At 36.8% G+C, this 27,212-nt stretch overlaps 1 protein-coding gene across 2 annotated transcripts in view; it reads right to left on the minus strand.

The window, feature by feature from the left end:
• The window catches only part of LOC135081013 (prothoracicostatic peptides), a 69,084-nt gene that overhangs the window by 24,046 nt on the left and 17,826 nt on the right, over nucleotides 1-27,212 (minus strand). For both annotated transcript variants that reach the window (XM_063975735.1, XM_063975734.1), the window contains exon 2: nucleotides 284-379. In XM_063975735.1, the coding sequence (XP_063831805.1) occupies nucleotides 284-379 (96 nt within the window). The remainder of the gene's footprint in view (nucleotides 1-283; nucleotides 380-27,212) is intronic.

Genomic DNA, 27,212 nt, shown 5'->3' on the forward strand with positions numbered 1-27,212 from the left:
AGACTATTTTTCTTCATCATCATCATTATTTCAGCCAAATGACGTCCACTGCGGTACATAGGCCTCCCCCAGTGATACTGACCGGTCGCTAGCGGCTTGCATCCAGTGCCTTCCTGCTACCTTTATGAGGTCGTTGGTCTAACTTGTGGGTGGACCTCAGAATACAGAACTCCGTATTCTGAGGGGTGGACACGCTGTTTTAGGTGTTTTTGCATAGCTTAACACACATAATATCCATTTCGGAATATGTATAAAGCTGATAAAATAAAGAGTGGGCATTTACCTGCGCGGGAGCAAGGTCGTGCGGCGCGGGCTCCGCGGCCGCGGCGGCCAGCGTGGACAGCGCTGACAAGCACAGCGCTACTACGCAGCAACGCATCTGTCGACAATCATACATATTTCATCAATTATATGGGTAAAAAAATTCTACACTGCATCTCTTTTAACAACAGGTGTGATCGCAGTGAAATTGCTGCTTCGTGCTGCATAAAAAAAGAAGAAGTAAGAGTACCGATCGCCATAATTTTCAAAAAGATCTCGTAAAATCGCTACGTAATTTAATAGTACTTACCTACATATTCATTTCAAATATCGTCATCAGTCTCTCCTAACTTTGAACAAATAAGACTATGTTATCTCTCCAGTCTCTATCGTTAAATGTTCTCAAAGCCCTTGCATCATCATACGTTTCAGTGTACGCAAATAGGGACATTAATAAAACAAAATAATATTATAGCGCATTGCCGGCAAAATGACAAGTGTTTAGTTAAGGGAGCAGAATGGGCGGCGCGATGACAAACAGACCATTTAGCGCCCGGGCCGGGCGGCCATGTGTTTTAATTTCGATATAGTGGCACGCGCGAAATGCCAGCGCTCATATAGGGCATAGGTCAGGTAGAGCGGACGTGTGCGGTCTGCTTGCTAGGGTGTCTTCAAACTTTGTGTAGTCAAGATCGTGACGTTTAGTCGTTTGTAAACATTGTGTGTAGGCATGTATGAAAGGTTAACATATTTACCTGTTAACATAAACTTTCAAGTTATATCCAGACACACGATCCTAATTTTAGCTATAGCAAAAGCTAAATATAGAAAGGATCTAAAATAATATTTTAACCAGCTCACAATTTTAGGCGAGGATATAATATCGTTTCTGCATTTGTACGGATTTGTAAAGATTATAGTAGATGTGTCTATATTTCCCATTTTCCAGAACATCACTGTCTTCATAGCATTGTCTTTGTGTCTTGTCCCCTTGGTTTTGCGTTCACCCATGAATATTTGTAAGTTATTCATTTTAGGATGTTTTTCAAAATAAAACAGTATCATCCGAGTATCAGAACATTAGTAACGGAACATTCATTTCATGAAACCCACAATTCGTACATGAATTGAATTGTGTGGTTAGTTTACGATCGCTTTAAAACAAATTCGTTTAATTTGAACTTTGCTTGAAATGTCCAAATGTTTGAAATCGCCAATTTACTTATGAAAACACAAATTCAAATTTTGTGGAGCACATAGTAGAGTACTTGAAAGGAATAGAAAGTACATAGGTACCTTACTGTTATTTAAAAGGTCACCCCATCTATGGGGAAAGGGACTATTCTATGCGATGATAGGTCAGCTCAAGTTTTAGCTCGTGTTTATTTTTGCTTTGAGCGGTCAGCGCCCATTCAATATAATGAATAGGTACTTAGCAAGCATTAAACCGAGGCCTACTCTATCAAATGTATCAAAATAAAAGATTACCCACGTTACCATTTAAACTAGATAGGTACTTAATTTGAACGAGCTATTCGTCCAACAATGACCACATTCGTTTTATACAAAATTTTATGTAAGTGATACTTATAGAACCATAAAATATTCCAGATATCGTAGCAAGTACCAAAGTAATAAATTTTCATTTTAGTAGGTCACATGTACTTATTTACAATTGTCAAAATTCTTAATAATCGGGGCACGTTTGAGCTGCCACGTGCCAGCCCCGAGGCTCCTCAATGAGTCACATGTTCAAAGAGCCGCCTTCACAATGGAATCGATCCTTGATTGATACAAGACGATCGCGAAATGCTTCATTGTGTATGTGTATGTCATCTGCTTATGACGTAAGACTTTTTAGATTACACCTATCAACAAAGGAAGGTATCAATTCATTGCTATACGTACGTGCAAGTCTAAAAAAAGTTTTGAACACATTACAAAATGGTAATTACTCGTATAAATTAACAGAAATGAAAGAGCAGTGCGTGTTATGTCTAATCCTCAAACTAAGAGCTTGAGCTATGAATTTCACGTCCATGCGCTATTTTAAAAGCTTATCATTTACGTAATGCTTTGTGAAAATACTCCATTATTTTAAATTGTCGTCTGGCTGGATCGGGTTCTGAAAAATAAACTAAATTCCAGGAAAATTTACAGCGTCGACGCAAATTGACTGAAGCGGCGAGGATCTCTGAATATCGAAAATATTTTACGGTTTCAGTATGATCCATCTCTTTCATTTACATCAGTATACCGAGGTGGGTAAGAGAGACGAACAAGCTTGAAATATCAATGTTTTTTTAAGGTACACCCCTAGACTCGCTGCCGCTGCAATCCGACCAGCTGAATTATATTAGCGCTTAGTGCCTTAGGGTATTACTGTGGGGACACTTATTTAGCTTCGTGGAAACTCATTGGGTCTCTTTTAACCTCATATTTATTGGTAAATTGTTTTTCATCAATGAATCGTTATTTCTTGCTAAGTATGGACACTACATGTCTATGAAATCCATCATCAGCTCACAGACAACATTCACTCTAAATGGTTTAAATTTTTTATACCTACTTAAAACATGAAAAAAAAGCATATTAATAAGTTTAATTGACCTCACCTTTAAGCATTAGTTATAGATAAGGTATTTAAACTGGCGCTTATTAAAACAGAATTTAACAAAGCATTCAAAAATATTGTTAGAAATACTAGCTTTTGCACATTTTCGAATTCCCTGTTTTTTCATAGTCTCAGAAACACTAGAGTGGGCATTATTCATTTCGTGCACAATAACAAGCAGTGAATACAAAACCTTTCACAATAGTGATTTTCAGCGGAAACGATCCTAACTATTAGGCCTCTACTGGCAGGCCTGTATTAGAAACATCTCGAAGGCATTCTTTGGACGTAAGCCTTAAAAAGGAATTCTTGATTGAATGTAGGAAGTGATTTAGCCTAAGTAGAGACAACATTCGTATGGGACTTATACACAAGTCCCGAGGGAGAGAGAAACAAATTCAGGAGTTTAAAAAGTTAGGAGCGGTTGTAACTTCTTTGGGGTTGTTATCAATCTTTTAAGATATATTTTAAACGATGAAGGTTGTGAATCGATACATGCTTTCAATTCTGGGGTCACCTTAGGTTTCTGGGATAGATGATTTTTGTCAAATTGGCCAGCCGCCAACACTTAAGTATTTATTATTCACTCGCTATCTGGAGAGTAATATTGTTTCGACCAATACCTTCGATTCGTTACAGAAAGAGAAAGGAAAATCATGGGAAGTATTATTATTTGTATTTAAATAAGATTTTATTTTTAAGCTACTAGCTGACCCGGCGAACTTCGTACCGCCTTAGCGTAGAGATTTTCTTTATATTTTTTTCCGTAAAAACCTTGTACAGAGTATTAGAAAACTACAAAAAAAAAATCAGCCAAATCGGTCAAGCCGTTTTCATGTTATGTCGTGACAACGGAAAACGGGTTTCATTTTTATACAGTGTGAGTCACGTTAAAGTGTACATATGAAAATAGATGAAACTAGACCTATTTTTATCGACAAAAAAGAGGTCAAAATTTTTTTGAGATTTTTTTTTAATTTTTTATAGATTTTTTTTTCTTCCAATTACTTATTGTAAAGAAAACGTAATAACTTTTAAACTAAGCAGTATATCCTGATAAAATAAAAACAGTAATAATGCTAAATAACAGGCGATACTAAAAAAATACATAAAATACACAAAAAATGCCAACAAATAATAAAAAATGATACTTTTCGAAAAAAATCTGCTTTAAAATTCGTGTTTTTTTGGTTATTTGATAAATGTCTCCAAAAAATGCCCCTATAACAGGTGGTTTTTATTACTTTTTATTATTCTCTATCGTATTATCTTTGTAAAAGCAAAAATCGCATGTCTCTATCCCTATCACAACATTTGCTATGAACGTTTGAACAAAGGCCTGCCACAACATTATTCTCCGCTACAGGTGGAGACAATTTTAATTTTAACTAAAATGCTTATTTTTCTACGAATTCTTTTGTTTTTATTTGAAATCTAACTTGTCTTTATCAAAATTACAAATCGAGAGCCATTTTCAGTTTCGTTGATAACGAAGCTTTGAATGGCGCGCCCGGAGAGGCTTAGTTCAAACGATCATTGCAAACGTTGTGATAGGGATAGAGACATGCGATTTTTGGTTTTACGAAGGTAATACGATAGAGAACAATACAAAGTAATAAAAACCACCGGTTATAGGGGCATTTTTTGGAGAAATTTATCAAATAACCAAAAAAACACGAATTTTAAAGCAGATTTTTTTCAAAAAGTATCATTTTTTATTATTTGTTGGCCTTTTTTGTGTATTTTATGTATTTTTTTAGTATCGCCTGTTATTTAGCATTATTACTGTTTTTATTTTATCAGGATATACTGCTTAGTTTAAAAGTTATTACGTTTTCTTTACAATAAGTAATTGGAAGAAAAAAAAATCTATAAAAAATTTAAAAAAAATCTCAAAAATTTTTTGACCTCTTTTTTGTCGATAAAAATAGGTCTAGTTTCATCTATTTTCATATGTACACTTTAACGTGACTCACACTGTATATATAGATGTATCGGGTACCTATCTGAAGATTAGTTTTTGTGCCCATGTTGGAGTATTAGCATCTTAAATCGTACGAATGTTTTGGTCCTGGCTGTACACGTAGGCCCTGACAGACGGGGGCTACATATCAATCAGCCGTAAACACGCGGCTTATGGAATATTTTAGTATAGTTACAGGGTAATCCCCCTCAATATCTATTAGCAATCGGGTCGGTAACATCTGAGCAGTCGGAAGTGGGTCAGTTAACCGCGAACTGGGGGCAACTGGGACAAACTAAACTTCACAAGGGCTATGAATGTTGCGATTTGTTACTAAAGAATGCAGGGTGAATGCAGGGTGGCCCAAGCAAAGATAAAAGGCAAAACAAGATACCTTCAACGGTATTTGGCTTCAGAGTTTGGCCTCCTATTCGTGGCATATTTTCTGTATTTTGTTTAGTGAAATAGTATGGGCGGGCTCTAAATTACAGTTTCTTCCTCCGAAAACATTTTTTAGAGGAAGTTATTGGATTTTCTTCTTTGACGTCACATGAAGTTATTGTAAAGGCTCATTATTGAAAGTGAATTAGGAAAATAAAAGTGAAATAATTTGACTCCTGTGCGAATGTCGCGGACCGGACCCCGAACCTTTGGATCTAGAGGCAACTTCATCACGTCAGTATTTGTAACTGGAGCTGACGCCAATTCGGGGCGATATATTGCGGATCCATAATGAATTAAATTGATCCCGACAGATCCAACAATTACGGAGGATTAGCCCATTGGAATAACCTTCCGTGTTTGTATTCGTACACTGTGTTCGCAGATAACTTGCAGTTATAAATAGATAAAGCTATTTTTGTACTGGTGCAAATAGATTCAAAGTGGTTCTGAATCTCCTTTTTCTGAATTACAGAAACATTTTAAAAGCTCTGATTTTATATCAAAAGATAAGATTTAAAGTTTGAAAAAGTTCTTGTGATCGCAACAAACGGGACCTGAAGCTTATTTCAAATGAAATTCAAGAATCAGTTTTTTCTTCTTTGGCAATGTAAATACGTGGAATCCTATTCGCGAGCAGTTTCCGCGCGTTTAAGCAGGCATTGCGCGCGGCGTGCAGGCGGGTGCAGTCCGCACGCGTGGCTACACGCGCGGCATTCCGCCCGGCCGGCTGCTCGATACATGGGAACTATCGACAACAACTATCGATTACAGACGGAAAATGTATTTTGTTATTATAGTAAGTAGATGAAGTTGTATGACGTAGGTACGTCTTGGTAATTATGAGTGAATGGTTGCTGAAATTATGTTGTTTGTATGTTAAAAAGTATTACATTGCAATATACATGATAGCAATGTAATGTTTTAATCGAGAATTACGCGAAGGTTAGCTTCGATGTCAAACAGAACAAACATCGATGTAAGTTCAGCGGGTCTAGTCAAAACGCACTTTAAAGTCGCAAACCCATCGCAAACCAGTCGCAAAAAAATAAACAAATCGCAAAAGAGGTCGATAACAAAAAAGGCTTAGTCAAACGGCAAAAAATCGAATCGCAAAGCCCTACCTATCGATAATCGAAAGACTGGTTTGAAATTTCCCATACAAAGGCTTAGCCAACATGCATTTAAGACTCAATCAAAATCGAATCGAATCGCAACACCCGCCATTTTCATTGCGATTACTAAACCCCGGTGATAAGCTTGGATTCGATCGAAAACCAATAGGGTGAGTTGCACCACCTAACTTTAAACGTAACTATGACGTTAACCGGTGTTTTTTGTATGGAGTTTGACAGATTTTAGACGTTTGTCAAAGTTAAACTAAGATGGTTTGACAGCGAAGCATAGACGTAAACAGAGAGCAGAAAGAAGGAAGAAACTAATTAAAAAAAAAAGCTAGAAAAAGTAAAAACAATCGCAAAGTCATAGACATTTTTTAACTTTTATTCGATTTTGAATGAACTTTTATATCGCCGCGTCGTTGGTGGTTCAATGTGCATTTTGGCTGCCATTTTCCGATCGAATCGAATCACTGGTGACGCGGCGACTGACATTAGTGAAAACTTCACATTGGTTTGCGATGGCATTTTGACTAGACCCACAGATTAGTCGATATCCGCTGAAAGCTTTAAAACTTACTTCCCTAGTGGGGCTGAACCGAACTTGTGTTGTAGTTTGCGCAGTAATTAGCGAACTTTGTTTGTTTGCACGTTTAATTAAATGAGCACATCGGATACAATGTCTTTGAAGTTGAATGAAGGAGGTAGGTTGTGCGGTAACCTCGTAGTTTTGTGGAGTTAGTTGAAAAATGTTGGCAAATCTCGTTTAAAGAAGTTCAACGGAATGAGGTCTACAAACATTTACTTCGAGGCGAAATCTTGTGGTCTAATTACAGCTTGAATAATTCTGGTAAAGTTTTAAAGCATTGAAACTTGAGATAAATTCAAGAGTTGAAAAATCTAAAGTATAATTATCTTTCGAAAAGAATGATAGATATATACGTTAAACTCGTAAATCTATATAGAAAAGAACATGGATGAAAATATCACATGTTCAAACAAAGTTTTATACTTTTTGTGATTAGAAACCAAGTTGAGACAGCAAAAGTTTCCCGTAGTCATTAGTCGTAGGGCCTACTCGGCTCGCAAGTTCCCACTCGAGTGTCAAACCGCACTGGTGTCATCGGTTGTGAGACATGCAAACTATTTACAGCTAGCGCGAGATCAAAAAGCAAGTTTCCGTAGTCGGGTTAGTCCGTGATCGAACTTGGTGTAAAACGGTTACAGTCCCTAGAAATAAGGTCGAAAGTTTCACTGTATTAATAGTTTGATTTTCTTGTGACCTTTGTACATAACTAGCGGCTCTAATTAACTAAAGCGGCTAAAATTATACAATGTTAGGCAGTTAACCCTCCGAGCATAACAAACACTGGAGGATCCGAGTATTGACACGGCAGTATTCTAATCGTTGGTGCGACTGTTTGCACAAGTGTGTCCTTTCAAGTGCTTGCACCTTCACCTAGTTTGAATAAGTAGACCAATTATTAAATATGCCGAAACTAATTGAACACAATGACGATTTCGTTCATCAACAAAAAAGTGAAATACATAGGTAGGTAGGTATGTTATGATTTTTTCAGATTTTAATTTTAGAGTCTCCCATCCCACTTTGATATATTCAATTTTGGATTGTTACAAAACCGTTAGTACTTCCAAAGACACTAATTGGTAAATAATAATAATCAAATTGATTGGATTTACTCTCTTTGAACGGGTGCACTAGTCAGTCTAGTCACTTTATCCAAGTTTTTCCAAATTGTTTCCCCTTGCTCATAAAGGATCTTAGTGAAAGGAATGCTCATGAACAACGAGAGTCTATCACTCCTAACACCCAAATCGGAATGAGCAGCTCGATTGCCTCCAGCGGCTTTATGTTTGGTTACTGAACGGATCTCGCTTGATTGAGAGGCCGACCGCGTACGATTGGTCAGTTAAACAGTTTGAAAGAAGCATTCAAATGGACGATCGGAAAAGTTTCGATGAATAACTACCTAGCTATTGTATTAAGTAGTTTCCATTAAAAAGTGTACATAGGAAACCCTTTCTTATTAAATGAAAGAAATTCCTCTTTGTGGTAGAGTGTAGTTATAAAGAGAATATAAAACATTTTCAACAATCAAGAATCAAACATAAATTCGGCAAAATAACTTTCCTAAGCCAGCAGAACGTTTTCTCTTTTTGAATAGGCATCATAAATAAGACTCACATTTTTCTACAAAAACTCACGTGTTTCGAAACTCACTATTGAACGGAATAGTGAGGGTCGATTATAACCACTTAAAATGTCTGGTGTCAGCGGTTCCAGCTAGTCTTCAACAAAATATAGGCTTCAAACTGCCTTGAGAATTTCCGAGAATCAGAACCTGTTTCCAATAAAGACATTTAAAAAATATGACACAACTCGTTAGTTCGTCACTCGTTTCCACGTACTTCAGCCGCTCATCCAATTAGCTGTGACAAACTAGGCTCTTGATAGATCGATAATGCATTATAAATAGGCTATTGATGCGGTGACCTGGCCTGCGCTAGTCCTCCCGGACCCGTCACCCCTCCCTCCTCAACTATAATAACAGCATTACGAGGACATTTCATTGAAGTTGGACAGCTCTACTTTCACTGGCCGATAAGCTACAACGTGGCTACAACGTTTGATTAGGCATTTATACGTAGTTTGCGTCATTGGTAGGTCTTGGTGTCCACTTTTAGGTGGATATTCTTGGCGGGCTAAATGTAGAAAGACATTTAAATAGTAAAAGAATGATCGGGGTTATTTCATGTCAGTTGAATATTATTGAGTGTCAACTTTGATGTATGACGGGACATTTTTCGTTTATGAAAGGGTATTTTTATGCTTCAGAGTCTTTGTTGTCTCGAATTTATATGTGGGTAGGTAGGTATGGGTGTGCTCTTAAATCTCGTTTTGTTTTTGCTCTTAGCATGTCTCTATTTTTTTTTAAACTGACATCGTAATTATTCTAAACCATCATTCATCTAAAAATCATATCAATTTTGTCGTAGGTTTGTTAGACTCGGTATTCGACTACAAAATAAAGAAAATCCTATCTGGCTTTACAGCCCTTCCATTTCGCCGCGCTCCGGAGTCGATAAAGAGGACAAAGCTAATGCAGGTGCAGCTCAGCGCCGCGCAATCAGCAGTAAAGATGGCAGCCGAATGATGGCCGCGCTGACTCGGCATCCTGCGGGACCCATTCCACTCTACTGACGACAGCGTCTATTGTTGATCCCTATCCTGAATTGCATCGTTGCAAAAGACTTCTACTTGTTACATAAAATTCATCGACTAAACTAACTAATGCCATTCTGCGGTTCGACAAAATACAGTAAATAGATATTTATTTCTCACATTTACTGACTTCTCCCACAATCCCAACTATAATATTATAAATGCGAAAGTAACTCTGTCTGTCTGTCTGTCTGTTACGCTTTCCCGCTTAAACCTCGCAACCGATTTTGATGAAATTTGGCATAGAGATAGTTTGAGTCCCGGGAAAGAACATAGGATAGTTTTTATCCCGGTTTTTGTAACAGGGACGCGCGCGATAAAGTTTTTCTGTGACAGACAAAATTCCACGCGGGCGAAGCCGCGGGCGGAAAGCTATCCTACATAATGCGCGAAACTTCAGGTTCACTAAGGGCTCCGATATATCAATATTAATGACGATTGAGGTCAGTACAAATAATGCGCGCTCTAGGAGTTACACCATTATAAGTTTTGAGACCACAACAACAAGCTTTTGAGATTTGATGGTAACCGCTAGTTAGTTTGAGTTTAAATGTCAGTGACGTCAGAAAAAAGGTTCGGTTCTAAACAAGTGAAAGTGTCGTGTACGAATAGGTACTATGAGAGAAAAAAAAAACACTCTACACAGTCTGTAATCTAACACAGCTGTAAAATTATAACTTTGATAGAGTAATGAATTCGGTTATACTGGCAACTCTCCTGAATGGTAGGGTTAAAGTAATACTGGGACGTGTTATTCGCTTTTTAAAGGCCTATTTGCTGGAATTAAATTACTTTTATGACTTTAATTATAATTACCCATACGAGTATACCTACCTGTATACCCACTAATAATAATCATGCCTTTTATTTTATGAATAGCTAAAGGAACTTTATTATAATGTTACGAGTTTACCCAACAATAAAATTAGGGATGATATGTTGATTCAATTGGGCTGTAGACTGATTCAGTGATCTTCATATAAAGTGTGAAATTAACAAAGGACAGAACGCGACCAAAAGCTGGATGAGGATAACCATTTACCATAATCTGGCAGATTATGTAGATCCAGGGTCACTCGATTAATTCAGATCTCAACTCACCTTCGCTGCTTATCCTCGGATAATTGCTTTATGTCTAATTAATTGGGATACGAATATCACTCGGGTATAGCAAACATTTTGTGTAATATGAAGCTTAAGACCACTTATTTTTATTACAATCTGTGATCGGTAACTTAGATAAAATAAAAAAATATTTGCAAGATGTTTAGATATGGCTATGACCTATGTCCACCAGTAATTAAAGTCATAAAGGTAATTCAGTTACATAAAATTTTATTTACTACTGCGTTATCGAACCAAAACGTTTTTTGGACAATGCAAACTGACTACCTAACTGATGAGGGAATTATAATAACTTGGTCTTACATGATATAATACATACCTGTATCGTTCTCTGATTCACTGACAAAAGACACCCGCTGAGACATCAAATCAACCCCGATCAGTTCAGTTCCACCTCGCCAAAGAGTCCCTCATGCGATGAGCGTAATCAACGCGATTATCCGAGTGTGATTATCAATCAATCAAGGAACGATTGACAAAATGAGGGATGTGTAGTGTAATGATATTATCTAGTCAATGAGAGTTAGGGAGCATTTGCAAAAATTTCAGGAATTCCCTAAAAAGATTTTGTACAATAATTATGCCCGTTTTCACCATCAATCCCTAATTTTTAAGTGACCCATATGAAAACAAAATGCCTGTTATGTGTTACCATAGGGGTCACTTAAAAAAACCCAGAAAAGATGCGTTAATTAGGTACAATTACGAGTAGTAACTTTAGATGATAAAATATTAATGTATAAGTTTTTTTGGACATTGGATGATGGTTTTTTTTTTTTATTTTAGCAAAGATAGTTCAATTTAAAACAGCCTGTATTTAAAATATTCATTTCGCTATTTGTATCATAAATATCCCTTTAATAGAAGTCTGTCATAATTATTTACATTGCATTTTTATTTCATGATTTAAGAAATCGTTAAAATGTTTCGCGACTAAGCTACGTAGTAAGTACGAGAACATTAGTTAAATAACATCTGCCAGCGCAACTCAGTTGCTCTGATGAAAAGCAGTTTACGAGTATATTGAAAACTCTGGATTAATAGGGATTATCTTCCAAATACACATTGAATTACTCGTACCTACTTGATTTAGGTACACAAGTATTTTTTTTGTCTTTCATAGTTTGTACCGACGTTGAAAGAAAAATCACATTGTAACTCTCACTCTACCTGAAGTCCAAATTGTAGTTTATTATTATGTCCTCAATATGGATTTCGTTCTTTAGAGTTATTTTTCACGTGCTCTACTTATTGCTATAAAAGTACCCCAATTTCCTTCAGAAATAACATATTAAAGCCAAATCACGTGATTTCCTTTTGTGCTGATTTCACGAGTGATTTTTTTTAGATGTAGGTATTCAACAGTTTGGCAATTTAATAAAATAAAATGTTAGAAACATCTCGCTCGATTTAAGTTTTATTCCCCAGGTATTTGGCCCTGGCGTGTCGCTGAGTTAAAAGCTGTATATTTGTACGTAGGTTCGTTTAGAGCGGCGCAATCTGCCGACCTCATTACCAGCTCATTAGGCCCGCGAGGGCTGCCACCTCGCTTTTTTAACTTTCATTTATTTGCAATATGACGGAGCCATTTTGTATGTTTAGGTTTTGAATAAAAACATAAAATAAAATAACTAGGGAGACATGAATTGTAAGAAGTTAAATAATTTCAAAATTTTGAAATTGATTAGTTACTTAATGCTAACTTAAATTATAGTTTAGTAAAATGAAATAAATTTTCAGAAAGATTTTAATTCCCTCCATGAATTATGTTGAAATAGCAAATTACTCTAAAAAAAATTATTGTCTGTTCTATCCTAAACTAATACTTTTTGTAGAAGAAACCAAATGAAATTTCAACTTATATAAATATTCGTGAGGTAGACAAAAAAAAAGGATTTTACGTTTTATGAGTGCATTTCCGGAAGTTGCACTTTAATATGGGGCAGCCCTGGGCGGAAGCTCTCTTCCTGAAAAATGGACGCGCGTCGCACAAACTCATATTTTTAATATTCCTGCCGATGCCAGCGCATAGCCTCAAGGTTCTGCACCACCAAACAATATTATACTTGCACTATACAGTCTCCTGCGCAAAAAGTAAATATCACCATAAGGATAAAATATGTGAAACAGTTATAATTATTATTATCTTGCATGATATATTTTTTTACCAACTCGGATTATTAAAAATGCTCTAAGAAATATAATGAAAGATTCATTCATCCTGAAACATAGCTAACAAACAATATTCATTTTGGTTTTTGAGCCAATGTCAAAGGATTGACTGGAGTTATGTTTGAACGAACTGCAAGTTATAAATCACTCTCTATTACTGCTGAGTCCTCCGAACCTAACCGGCGAGTGTCCGAAGCTTTATCTGGAAATTCCGAGAATAATCTCCAAAGTTGGGGATGGCAGCCATCGATCATCCGCGCTGAATGCTGATTACTCTGACGACAACTCTTTTGATTTTCAACAGTTTGCTGTCTGTTCGAACTAAGTCGTCGCATTAAAATTATTTTGACTTGAGAAACGAGATCAATGACAGCTGCCAAACATCATCATGCACTGTAAATGTGCATGCCTTCCTCTTTTTGTTCGTCAAAGTATTATTAATAACAGATTATTTAAACCAGCAGGCTATAAATAGCCTTGTTCGTGACTGAATATTCCATCGCTGCTAACACAAAAAGACTGTCTACCTGATAACTCAAATTAAGTGCTTGAAAAATAAATGTCCTAAAGCTTAGATAATTTTATTTAACGTGGAATTACTTTCGTGTAATGAGATTCCTTCTGAATTCTTCCACAAACATTCCGCCCGACAAGATGGGCTAGAACGTGACCGTCTCCCGGCTCACCGCGACCGCTGACAGCTCAATCAGGCCTCGCTAGCCAGCCCTCCCCTCCCAAGCTCTCAGCGGTGCACCGATATTGGAGTCTCACAAGAAAGTAATATGCATTTCTTACGCCACTGATGGAGAATGTGTCTACATTTACTCGAGGATTTGCTCGGTTCACGTCTTAAAATACGAAACGATAAGATAAAAATCAAGTTTCAAAATGTATGTTACATTCATATACGATACTGCCACAGCTGGCACTGCACCAATGTGTGATCTCTACACTAAAGTCAACTTCGAGGCGGATTATACTGCTGTTGTTATGTAATCGTGCATTTCCGTGGACACAGACGTTACGATCTGTTTGTTTATTTGCACTTTTACGTTCCTGTCGGCATACAAAGGGATGACAATAAAACACACAATATTTGTGGATTCGATTGGGAATGACGAAACGTTTTATGGTTATAAGTTTTTCTAGTTCCCGAAAAAAGTTTGACACGCTGAGTTTCTAAAGTCAAGTTATTTCATTCTGCAGATAAAGTTCAGATTCTAACAGAAATACAAACAAAAGCAGAAAACCAGCGCACGTATCCTCGAGTGCGCCGTTTTACAAATCCTTTAGTTAAATAAGATTGTCCGTACGCTTTATTTATATGCGCTACTTCCGGAGCTTTTCGCATAGAGGCTCAGTCTGTACCACGCCATTCGCTTAAAGTGTCCCATTTTATTACTCGTTCAAGTCACCCTTTGAAAAGATATCAATCCTAGCGTTTCAGTGAATTGTAAAGGTAACTTAAAATAAGTAAATCGTTTATTTATTTGGTTGCTCGGTGAAATAGTGACCGGGCTGAATTTGACATAGGTACATAACTACTTGAAAAACTTTTTTCGTTTTTTACATAATCAGCACACCTACCATGAGTTTACGTTAGGTGTGCTCGCTAGCGACTGCGTAAAAAAATGACATTTAAATGTATGACATATTGTGCAGCGCCCCTAGCGGCTACTTTCAAGAAATAAAATCTTCATAGAATTTTTTGACGTATTCGCTAGCGAGCTCACCTAACGTAAACTCATGGTATAGTCCAGTCAATAAAGCATTATAGATGGAAAACTGTAGAACACAATTTCTGACCTCGGGACTTTATTTAGCCTAGTTAGGAGGTGAACATAGCAAAAGTCCCCGCCCTTAGCCCTTGAGCCGGCGGGGAGAGGGGGGTTTAAAGGTACCAGTTTTCGGTTTTTCGCTTAATCCTCGGAAACTATGCGTCCTAGTGACATGACTACTATGAACCAAATAAAGCTTATTCAATTTGCTACAGGCGAGACCGTCAAGTTTTTCTATATCTTGTATAGTTTTTGCGGCATCTGCTCTAGAAGGTCTGTAAAATTGGAAATTTTATTTTTGTCTCATATGTTCCTATCAGGAGAAAATCGACTAAATCAACATTGAGCAAACACTATAGACATGCGGGAGCATGTTAAGCCTAGTTCCAGGGAGGGGACTGCACCGTGCGTATATTTAGACGAACCAATTGTAGCCACTTTTGACTCCTCATCATTCAAAAACTACTGTGCATTAACACTTCAAATTTGGCTCATATGTTGAGACTTGCAAGATATACATCAGCTTCAAATTTCATAAATATGCCTTAAACGGTGCTTTAGGTATTGACGTCCAAAAATCTACATGTCTGACCTATAGACCAAATTCTAACCACTTCCAGATGACCTCGAAGGTTCAAATTTTGCATCCAGAATGGTAGTTATGTAAATACAAAGGAACAAATAAAAAACCAGTAAATTTTAACATTTCACAGGTGATAGATATATTTTAGTGTTCTAAATGTCGATTTTTGAACGTCAATACCTAAATAACCATTTGAGGTATATTTATGAAATTTGAAGCTGATGTATATATTGTAAGTCTCAATACATGAGCCAAATTTGAAGTGTTAATGCACAGTAGTTTTTGAATGATGAGGAGTCAAATGTGGCTACAATTGGTTCGTCTAAATATACGCACGGTGCAGTCCCCTCCCTGGAACTAGGCTTAACATGCTCCCGCATGTCTATAGTGTTTGCTCAATGTTGATTTAGTCGATTTTCTCCTGATAGGAACATACAAGACAAAAATAAAATTTCCAATTTTACAGACCTTCTAGAGCAGATGCCGCAAAAACTATACAAGATACAGAAAAACTTGACGGTCTCGCCTGTAGCAAATTGAATAAGCTTTATTTGGTTCCTAGTAGTCATGTCACTAGGACACATAGTTTCCGAGGATTAAGCGAAATACCGAAAAGTGGTACCTTTAAACACCCCTCTCCCCGCCGGCTCAAGGGCTAAGGGCGGGGACTTTTGCTATGTTCACCTCCTAACTAGGCTAAATAAAGTCCCGAGGTCAGAAATTGTGTTCCACGGATTTCTCTCTACACCGTCGTTAAGGCATTCATTGACTGGACTAGTAGGCACACTGCTTCTGTTTCAACTAAGTTTATTAAATACGGAAACGTAACATTAATTTCTTTCTTTATACATATTTTCTGTTGAAATCAAACGTCTCTTCAGTAAGTATATGATTTCCTGATTACCTTTATATTTACCAAAAGCAAGAGCTAAACTTCTACTTACAGGCCCATATTCGTGGTACTTTATAAATAACTAGCTTTCCGCCCGCGGCTTCGCCCGCGTGGAATTTTGTCTGTCACAGAAAAACTTTATCGCGCGCGTCCCTGTTTCAAAAACCGGGATAAAAACTATCCTATGTTCTTTCCCGGGACTCAAACTATCTCTATGCCAAATTTCATCAAAATCGGTTGCGAGGTTTAAGCGGGAAAGCGTAACAGACAGACAGACAGACAGACAGACAGACAGACAGACAGACAGAGTTACTTTCGCATTTATAATATTAGTTGGGATGTAGCAAACATTTGAATGCACACACATGTGCCGGGTTTCATGAAAGGGATAATAATGAGTCACGATTTGGGCTCACACGGAACGTGGAATCATACATTTTCCTGTTTACGTCGCGACAAACAAAAAGCAAATAAAATTGTTGACAGCCTAATTTGAACTTTTATCTGAGTTGTACGAAATTCCACGGTGAACGCTTGCTTCCTTTAAAAAAAAATAGAATAGAAGAAAAGAAAAGTCTTAAAAACTAAATTATATCAATTTCTAATGTAGGTGGCTAGTAATAGTGCTAATTACTGCTTGCCTCTATAAACTAATTAATATAGATTTGATTTCGTTGAATTGAACATTAATAAAAGGCCCGGAAATTTCATTGTCCGTACTTAATACGAATTTGTAATTACTGCTTTTGTCGAGTGATAGTTGAATCGCATCAAAGCTAAACCAAACCTATATTTAGGCTTAATTAGCTAGCTACTATCGCATTAATTAATTTTGCAAATTGTGTCAGCAACATACTCGTATCTCAACGTACAGTTGGCACATTATAACATCGTTAACATGAGATGTGAAAGTGACTGAATCAATTGAACTGCCAAAATGACTATCCTGTATCATATTTGTAGGATTTTTGTAAAAGACATTCCTATTTATAGGTCTTTAAAGCAATGCCCATTTCAAGATGTTCTAAAAATTAGAAATTGTTACACATCTTGAAATGAACATACAGCTTGGATTAACTCTGAACTTTTTTGGACTAGTTAAATATTGACACTATTTAAAACTTGCAAGCACTAAATTATGATTCTTACCTTTATTTATAGCGATGAGAAGAAATAAGCAATATTTTGCCAACATTTCTTTTACACAGTTTCACGATTCGTATTTTTTTCAACTTGTGATTGGTTACTTATTTTTATCACTTTATTTATCTATGTATGAACTTTATTCACAATCAAAAAATATTTATAGTTCCGTGTCGTTTCGTATTAATGTGCACTACTTACTATCCACGTCCTAAACAAACTAACAATGTTCAACTCAATTAGAAATTGATACTGAAATTGCTGATACTAAAACTAAAACTTATCAAAATGCTGCGTTTCATTTATCCCCTGAAAAGGAGTTATAACTATTTCCCGTCGTAATTAAATTTAAAGCCGGGCGGCGTAATATCGAGGTGCGCAACTCAAACAGAAATCTACGGTATTAGCAGCAATCTACTACAGTAGGCAGATTATAGGCGCCTCAGCCAGTGCTATTCAAACTTCGGAAAACATGTACACAAAGAGTAATGCTATGGACAGTAATATTTTATTTTATATAACACAGCACATTTTATTTTATTTGAAAGATTGTTTAATTAAATGAATTTGCAAAGATGAGATGAATACGAATGTTTGGATGTGACCGTCAAAACAAATATTAGGTATCTACGAAGTTTGAAAACCTCAGGCTTAAGCTAAATGCCTATCGACCACTTTCGCGCAATTCGAGACAAAATTTCAATTTCATTTACAATTTCAATGGCCTGCAAGATAGTTGTTTAGTTCTGTGGGTTTAATTAACATTGGGCTTCAAAAGGGCCTCATTTTGGAACCAACTTTCAAACGCCTTTTATATTTGTTAAGAATTTCCCAAATATATTCGTTTGAGTAGCTGTTTTGATGGAAATGGAATAAATCTATTCTACCCAACTTTCAAAGAAACGTTTTTCAGTCCATTTTAGAAACTGTAGAGCTATATTTTATGTACACAGTAACATTAGCACAGACTCTTTTACGTTTGGTTTCACGGTATAAAATTGTTTATTCACAATTCCTGAATTCGTATTTTATCTTATTTTTTTAACTCACAAACGTTCACACTATATCAAGGACGACAATATACTATTTATATGTTGTCACTGTCTCGTATGTTTCAACTTACAACACAGTTTGCACAGATGCCACGACAACCTAAATACATAAGTATCGGTTTGAAACTAATTAACCTAACATAATTAGTCTCGAAAATACAATTAAACTCAGCCCTGACTTGAGGCCACTAGAAATACAATAGAATTCGTTATTTACCCCGCAAAGACATCCAAGGGACAAAACAAAAACACGGCAATGGGACAAAGGCTGGCACATAGGCATTACACAATATAGCAATTATTTTACGACGAAATAATTAACTTCAAAACCAACTGTTAAAATTTGACGTCATGACAATATGCATCAATAGCTTCCAATATAGAATATTCCATATAAAATTAACAATTTGACGAAAAACATACTTAAATCTGTTTAATTGAAGTAAGTGTACTGTTTAACTTCCTGCAACTGGCGATTTTAAATGGTAACAATATCAATTTACTGGCTCCAATTACAATGATAATGTTTGCTAGTTGGCCCGCACACTCTACTGAGCATATTAACACTGGCCGCGGGTTCGTTCCCGCGCTTATCCCGCGTGGGCGTCCCGAATATAACGGTGGCTGGTTTGGTCGGCGATTACACGATTCGCGAATTACTTTGCTGAGATATCTTATAAACTTGATAATATCATAATCTTTATCGAGTTTGTTAAAATAATATACTTGTATTAATAACACATAATCAAGAAATTAAATAATAGTATCTCAATGGTATAAAATCACCACAATATGTTACAACTTCACCTCATCGCAGTCCATCAAGCTGTAAAAATGAATGTCGGATAAAATCCAATAACCATAAATTAATAAAATACTTGTAATCACGGTAGTATTGTATTGTAATGTGTAACCATGTTAGTTTCCTCGCAAAATTCAATAAATCGTTCATATGTGAATATTTGCAAGTTGCAAATACAAGCAGTATACTTATAATACAAATGTGCATTGTGAATAAAAGATATGCTTCGATCGCTGCGCCATGCTACGACACCCTTCCTTCGCAATTCTTGATAAACTTTTGCAAAGTTCTCGGAAACACTTAAGTATTGATACTAAAAAATGTTTTAGGTCAAGGTTTTAAAATACTAACTTACCTACAGTAGTTGTTGTCTTTGTCAATAGTTTAGGCTCTAACTAAAGCCTCAACTATTTTTTTTAGAATTACACGCTCATTTGGAGTTCTTGCACGTAAACGGTAGCTGCTAAAAGTTGCATTTAAATTGCAGTTACATCGATATGGTTCTAACTAAATTCATCCATGCTCTACATTTTGATGAAACTATTTTATCTGTAGAATAAACACAATAGTTAATTTTAAAACTATAACTTAAATAATTTAGATGTAATTTTTTACAAAATAAAATTAATACGGTTTTACTTCTTTTCAGGTAAGCGAAACTCCACGACAGAATCAATATCCACTACAATATAAGGTCTAAACAATAAATTTTAATCAGCTTTAGACAGACAAGGTAAGACAGATGTTCAACGTATTCAATAAATAATACTTAGTTGACTTTCATCAACAGAATATAATGTCACATGTAACATCATTTTACAGAGAAAACAAGTATAAGGCCTAAAAGTTTAGCTTGCTCATGCGACTGTCATCCCAAAATTATCTGATCTTATAAAGGCGAAAAGCTACTTTATGAGATGGGACATCACTGCCGTGTTTATATCGGAGATCGATAGCGGAAGGGACATGTTGACCGACAGGCCAGCGGAATGGGCCCAGGAACACGCGGCTTTTAGCAACACTCGCACTCTCGTGTGGACCGATTATGTTTCTGGCAACAAATCGTAAAAAGATACAGTTACCTACTAATGTTCCTAGTAAGTAGAGAATAAATATACAAATTATAGATTTTACTTTCGGACTTAAAAAAAACGCATATTAGTAAATATTATACATTTCGAAAATAATAATTTAGGTATTATTTACCGTATCCCAAAAACTTTCAAAACAAAGATTAAGTTTATAGTTCGTTTTAGCATCGAATCTATTAACTTTTTGAGTTCTCATTCAATGAATTAGCGGGAAACTTGAGCAATTTAACTAGTTTCGGCAACACATTCCTCGCATCATCAGATTTAGGCTTTAGAAATAGCATTAAGTAGGTAATCTTAGAGTCGTTTGAAGATCCTAAACGAGTTACACTCGTACTTATTCAAGAAATATGTGGTCTAAGTAGGCATTTAATGTGTATTGAATGTTTGAAACGTACTTATAAATAAATTCTAGATGTGCCAGGTGCTTTTGAGGGTAAACTATAAACCTCATTTGTAACGTAGATACGAGTATAAACTACTAACATAAAGAGAGATTAAGCAATACTTACACTCACTGATTCAAAATATGTCACGAAAAGTCATTATAGTTTTAAGTATTCCACTTTAGCATAAGTGCTTAGGTACTCTTTGAGGTTATTAAAATGCAGATAAATGGAATACCTTTAAGTATAAAATGTAATACAATGTTGTGTAATTCTACAATAAGAATTATAAATTAAGTTTCAGAATTACCGCTGCATCTTTTAACGAAGTTTTTTATAAACACACTACAAAATATTGCCTGAAATCAGTTATAGACGTTGCATTGAGTTATCGATAAAATCAGCTTTAACAAAGAAGTCGCTTCGTGGAGCGTTTTTAATGTGACGACGATAAGGGTTTTGAGTTTTACTGAATAGTCTTTCAGAGTGTACTCGACGTCACAATCGTGGTACGGAATTAAACAGAAAAAATACGTGTGACGTTGGTTTATGGGAAATTGTAAAACGAGGTTGCTTTATCGTTTGAAACCCTATGAAATCAGTTCTAATTAATCTTTACATTATTGCAAATGTCGTATTAAAAATTGCGTTAACTGTTTCATGTAAACACGTTGCAGATTATGAAAAATGTTGATTTACCGCGACCAACACGTTATTTGTTGAGTTTTCAATTTGTGTGCACAACGCGACGCATAGCAATGGCGACGGCTCCGGCGGGTTCACAATTCACTTCGAGAGTTATGCTAACTCGCTTTGTTGCGATTAACGATTGTAATTTGTGCAAATTGTTACGATTATTTATGCTCGTAAAATTTGGTTAAAAAAGTTAAACAATTTTCAGACGAAATAAAAAGCTATTAACATAAACCATAATCTCACTGGACATTTAGAAACATAACATACATGCACCGTTTTTAAAAGATAGAGGAGTAAGTAGTGGTGAAACTCATTTAAAACCGACAAGGTATAAAAAGACATCGGAATATGTAATGAAAGTGCAGTTTCTGCTAAAGCTTGATCACCGCCCACCGTAATCACGCGCTTCCCCCGAGTTTAGAGAGCCTTCATAAAAATCGAGGTTTATTAAAAAGATGCGGCCATCTATTACAATATTGCACAAGCTTATAAAGATAGAGCCGAGGTAGTTTTATTGAAATGTGTATAAACAGACAAGCACTCCCGATCCCGAATCTATTTTTATTCTTTTTTGTTTTGTTATTTCTGTTTGATTTATTATTCTTATTGTTCAAATTTAAAATTTCCTCGGTCGAGAATCGAATCCATTGCACCAATGTGTCACTGTACCAATGTGTTATTAGCATTACGCAGATAAGTGAACGGATTAAGTGCATTTCTGTGATTCTTGGAAGCCATGCGAGTCGGGCTAGTCTATCATTATAATGTGCTACGTGCTGTTTATGTTTACATCTACCGTAACGTTTCAAAGATTATCCTCAATAAACATTGTGTGATGAGCTCGTTACAAAAACGTGTTACTATGCGGCCAATATAGGCTTTATTTGTAGGTTTGGTCTAGTAGAGCACACTCTACACTTTAAAATTATTTTCGGTCTTCAAGCCCCACAAGAGATATAAGTGGATTCCCATATTAGTTACAAGAAAATACATTATTTTATTTATTTATTATAATACCACTTGAAATTGTAGCTGTCAAAGTTATCATACACTTATTTTGTTATCTCAATTTGTTGATTTTCTCTAGCATGTGTGGATCTTTAAACACATGTAGCCTGTGATTAATTTCGCCACATTACAATCTAGATTTAGCCAGCGTACACACCGTAACGCGACGCAACCGCGGCGCGTGTCGCGGGCCGCGTGCGTGCCCGCGCCGGCTCCGTGCGGATCACGAACGGCAATCGTAATACGCAAATAGCAGCTTTTGCTTAATCCTGCGCAAACATGTTTTAGTAATATTTGAGCCTGAAATCTTGCTTGCTCTGCTGCTGATATAAAGAAGGGGTGAATAACACCTTTGCAAGTACGCTACATAAAGTTGTAAAAAAGTTTATGTCCGTTTTCGTGCGGGCTTTTATTGTAACTGAAAAATATAGGTCATTTAAAGTGTAAAAGGTGGAGCGTACCAAAAATGCCGTTACACAATTTGTTATTATGTCGGAACATCCGAATATTGCCCCCCAAATTGGTGAAATACGCCGCGAGCACCCGCGGGACGACCTCTGCCGCGAAAATTAAAAAAATCAATCCTGACCCGATTTTTACAGAGTTTTAGACTTATCGTTTCACGTATAAAGGCTGCACGTGATGTACGAGCGCCAGGGGAATCGACTAATTGTAGGAAATTGGCAGGATATTTGATTTGTTGTAGATATTCGTAAATTGTAGATTAGAACTTTTGAGGGTTCAGTGTTTGTAATCTCACATTTGGTTTGATAAGAAAGTATATCATAAATATACAGTGCTGAAATGTACAAAACATCATCGGAAAAAATATTTTATTGTTTAGTGGCATTATACATTATAATTAGTTATCTGGGGGCACGGCAGTGCCCCCACCAAGTCGAGCAAAAAAGCGGCACGGCCGTACCATCCTTTTTTCGAAGCAATTCAGGCCATTTTCGACCGCCTGTAACTTCGTTGTGGATAAAACTAGAAGGCTGAATTTTCATTAGCTATGCAGGCATTGTAAAGACACGGTATATTTAAAATTTCATTCAATTTGAACCAGTAGTTTAAGAATTATAACGGGTCAAAGTTACTTAATTTTGTCACTCACTGACTCACCGATCATCAAAACTCTAAGGCACTTCTAGCAGACCTAGAAGCTTCAAATTTGGAATATAAGTAGTGTTTGGTGTATGAATCAAGGAAAAACTAAAATATTTGGGGCACGGTAGCGCAACCGCCAAGTCGAGTAAAATTTTTCAATTTCGGTCCAGTTTTCTAGATACATAACTGCTGTCTACAAAATACAAAAAGAAATGAGATCCCATCAAAAACAATACTTGTCAAAAAAACCAAGTCTCGCAACTCAGTTGTTCTACGGTAAAAAGTTGTGAGATCCATCGCATGAAAACACGTGTAAATTAAATTATTTAGTGCGATGGCCAAGTCAATATATTTATGTAAAACGTTAAAGATTTCCTGGCCTGGACTTGGTATTACATGGATCTCACAACTTTTTACCGTAGAACAACTGAGTTGCGAGACTTGGTTTTTTTGACAAGTATTGTTTTTGATGGGATTTTATTTACTTTAAAAGAGAGCATTGGGATTGGCAACAGATGACAATAAACGATCATGTTAATTAATGTCCGTCCAATGTTAATTATTGTCTTTGAATAATTAAGGGTACAACTTTTAATTACTTTTAGTTGCTTGTAAGGAATTATATAAGTAAAGTTGGCATGGGTATTCCACAGTTTTTCAGTAGTATTATTTTTTGGGAATCACTTAATTTTTTTTTATTAAAATTCATAAAAGTATAGCTATATGATAATATGTCCGCCGGCACGGTTTGGTTGATGTATCATACTTTCAACATTACAAGACCTACTACCATCTACGAGTACCTACTGCATCGATCGGTGTGAGAAAATGGCAATTGTAAGTTATGCTATAACATACAGACAAATTATATTAATCATTATAATAGTCTCTTTGTATTATGACCGAGGTCACCTTACAATCATGGGACATTCGTAATGCCTTGTAAAATATTGCTCCTTTCTTGTGACAACCGAATGGAGTCACCCGGCTCATTTCATAAACAGGCTTACTTGATAATTTATGTTTTGACATAGGAATCAAACTAAATTTCACAAGATAATATACCTTAGATCACAATTTGGGTAAACAAAGAAATATTGCCCGTATTTGTTATCGAATGGATCAATAAGCGAGCATAAAGATTGCCACCCGTCAGGCGTGAAATATTGCTGAACAAAACGCCTGTCTACTTATCGCCGCCATGAAGTTGTAAAAGTTATTTTATGTAGGCTTTGCACACAATAGCAAGTGTTACGAGCGAAACTCAATCGTGTGTAACTAACGGTATTTTATATCACGAACCAAAATTTTGAAAAGTCTCAAATGGCAAACATTAAACATACTAAAGAAGCGCAAGGATACTACAATTAGATTTTTTTACTGTAGAGTCATCGACAATTACCAAGCTTGATAGACAAAATAAACATTATACCAACTATTTAGATATACAGATAGGAGCTATTAAAACGCCCAAATTCTTCAAGATAGTTTATATTACAAAAATGGCTCTTTACATTGCAAAGGTCGGTAGCGGAATGAGACTGACAGTTGGTTTTAATATGAACTATGCAAACTACTTATACTAATCTACAGTTGATGTTACACGGAGGAAGAATTGTGGTAAAAGTTTGCGTAGGCGTTACGCGCCGAAACATCCTCCCGGCCGTTGAAAGATCACTTTCAACCTTGAAGATCTTCAGTCGTAGGGAGTGGACAGAGGCGAGTTAGGGGCCGCCGCACGCAGCCACGGGTCGTGTTGACATCCGCCACTCTCGAGATGCCGTCGGGTCCCGGGAAGAGCCGCAACACGCGTCCCAGGCGCCAGTTCAAGGGCGGCGCGTGGTCTTCAGCAAGGAGTACCATATCTCCAATATTGAGCTGGGCTGTATTGCTACGCCATTTAGTCCTCTGTTGTAGCTCTGATAGATACTCCTTGTTCCACCTCCGCCAGAAGTGCTGCCTTATGCTTTCTAGCCGTAGATAGCGGTTCCGTGGATGGTCATTGTGGTGGTCTTCAATAGGTGGCGTGGGTAGTGCAGTCAGCGGCCTGCCGATGATGAAGTGCCCTGGGGATAAGGAGAGGAGGTCGTTAGGACAGGAGGACATGGGACACAAGGGACGGCTATTAAGAAGTGCCTCCACTTGTGCAAATAAAGTAGTAATTTCCTCAAAAGTTAAATTAGAATTTCCCATGACACGCTTTAAGTGGTGTTTTGCCGATTTTACCCCAGCTTCCCAAATACCACCGAAATGAGGAGCGTAAGTAGGTATGAATTTAAATGTGATGCCTTGTTGACTTGCAAAATCACCTATAGGTTCTTGGTTTTGTTTTAGAAAGGTTCCTATATCCTTAGCCGCCGCCACAAAGTTGCGACCGTTATCGCAAAATATTTCCGTTGGCTTGCCTCTGCGGGAAATAAAACGCCGAAGGGTCATAACAAACGCATCCTTTGTCAAATCGCTCACGGCCTCGAGATGAATACATTTGTACCGCATGCATACAAAAAGACATAAATAACATTTGATTAAGCGACTTCCGCGGCCCCGGCGATTGAGAATCAAAAACGGTCCAGCAAAGTCTAAGCCAACTGACAAAAATGGATAGTCTGGATTTATGCGCTGGCTAGGTAAGTTGCCCATCTTCGGACATAATGTTTTGCCACGCAGACGCCTGCAGATGACGCAGTTATTGACGGTGCGTCGTGCTAGATAACGTCCATTGACTGGCCAGACTGTTTCTCTTATATTTGCTAACAACAACTGCGGGCCCGCGTGTAAACCACTTACGTGCTCTCTTTCAAAATACAATTTGGTTAATTTATGATTTGCGTGTAATAATATTGGATGCCGTTTTTCGTAGGCACAGGCAGATGCATCTATGCGCCCGCCAACTCTAATTAAATTATCATTATCAAAAAATGGCGAAAGTGACAAAATTTTACTCTTATTGGGAAGCGATTTACATTTTAATAACAACTCGTATTCAACAGGGAATGACTCACGCTGCGCGATAACGCACAATGCATGGAATGAGTCACGAAGTTCCTCGACGGACAGTAGTCCGGTACGTTTATTTTTAATATTCTTAAGGTTAAATATGAACCTTAACACGTAGGCAAAAGATCGTTGCAGTCTATTTAGTGATGAATATTTATCAAAATTAATAAAAGGTTCTTTAATTATTGTTGTGTGTACTTTAGTTTCAGGTATCGTACCTATCTCGTTTGATTTCAAGCTAGGCCAGTTTAATTCACACTCTTTAAGGTAATTAGGGCCGTGCCACCACAGACTTGAGTTAATTAGATCTTTTGCGTTTACGCCTCTCGATATCAAGTCAGCGGGGTTTTGAGCCGTAGGTACATATCGCCACGACGATGACTTGGTTAATTCCTGTATTTCGCCGATGCGATTAGCGACAAATGTTTTTAATTTGTTTAGATCACTATTTATCCAAGAGAGTACGTCACTAGAATCGCACCAATGTACTATTTTGCCAGGTTTATATCTAAGAGACTCTAATACAGACTTACAAAGTTTGGCAGAAAGTAGTGCTGCGCATAATTCGAGTCGCGGCATTGTAGTTGGTTTTACAGGTGCGACCTTTGATTTAGCACACAGTAGGGTGACCATGCTTTCCCCCTTAGAATTTATGGACTTTAAATAAATACATGCGCCATATGCACATTGCGACGCATCACTGAATGAATGCAACTCAATGAATTTATAGTCCTCGCAT

This window comes from Ostrinia nubilalis, chromosome 19, assembly GCF_963855985.1.
Source record: "Ostrinia nubilalis chromosome 19, ilOstNubi1.1, whole genome shotgun sequence".
In the NCBI taxonomy this organism is placed as follows: Eukaryota; Metazoa; Arthropoda; class Insecta; order Lepidoptera; family Crambidae; genus Ostrinia; species Ostrinia nubilalis.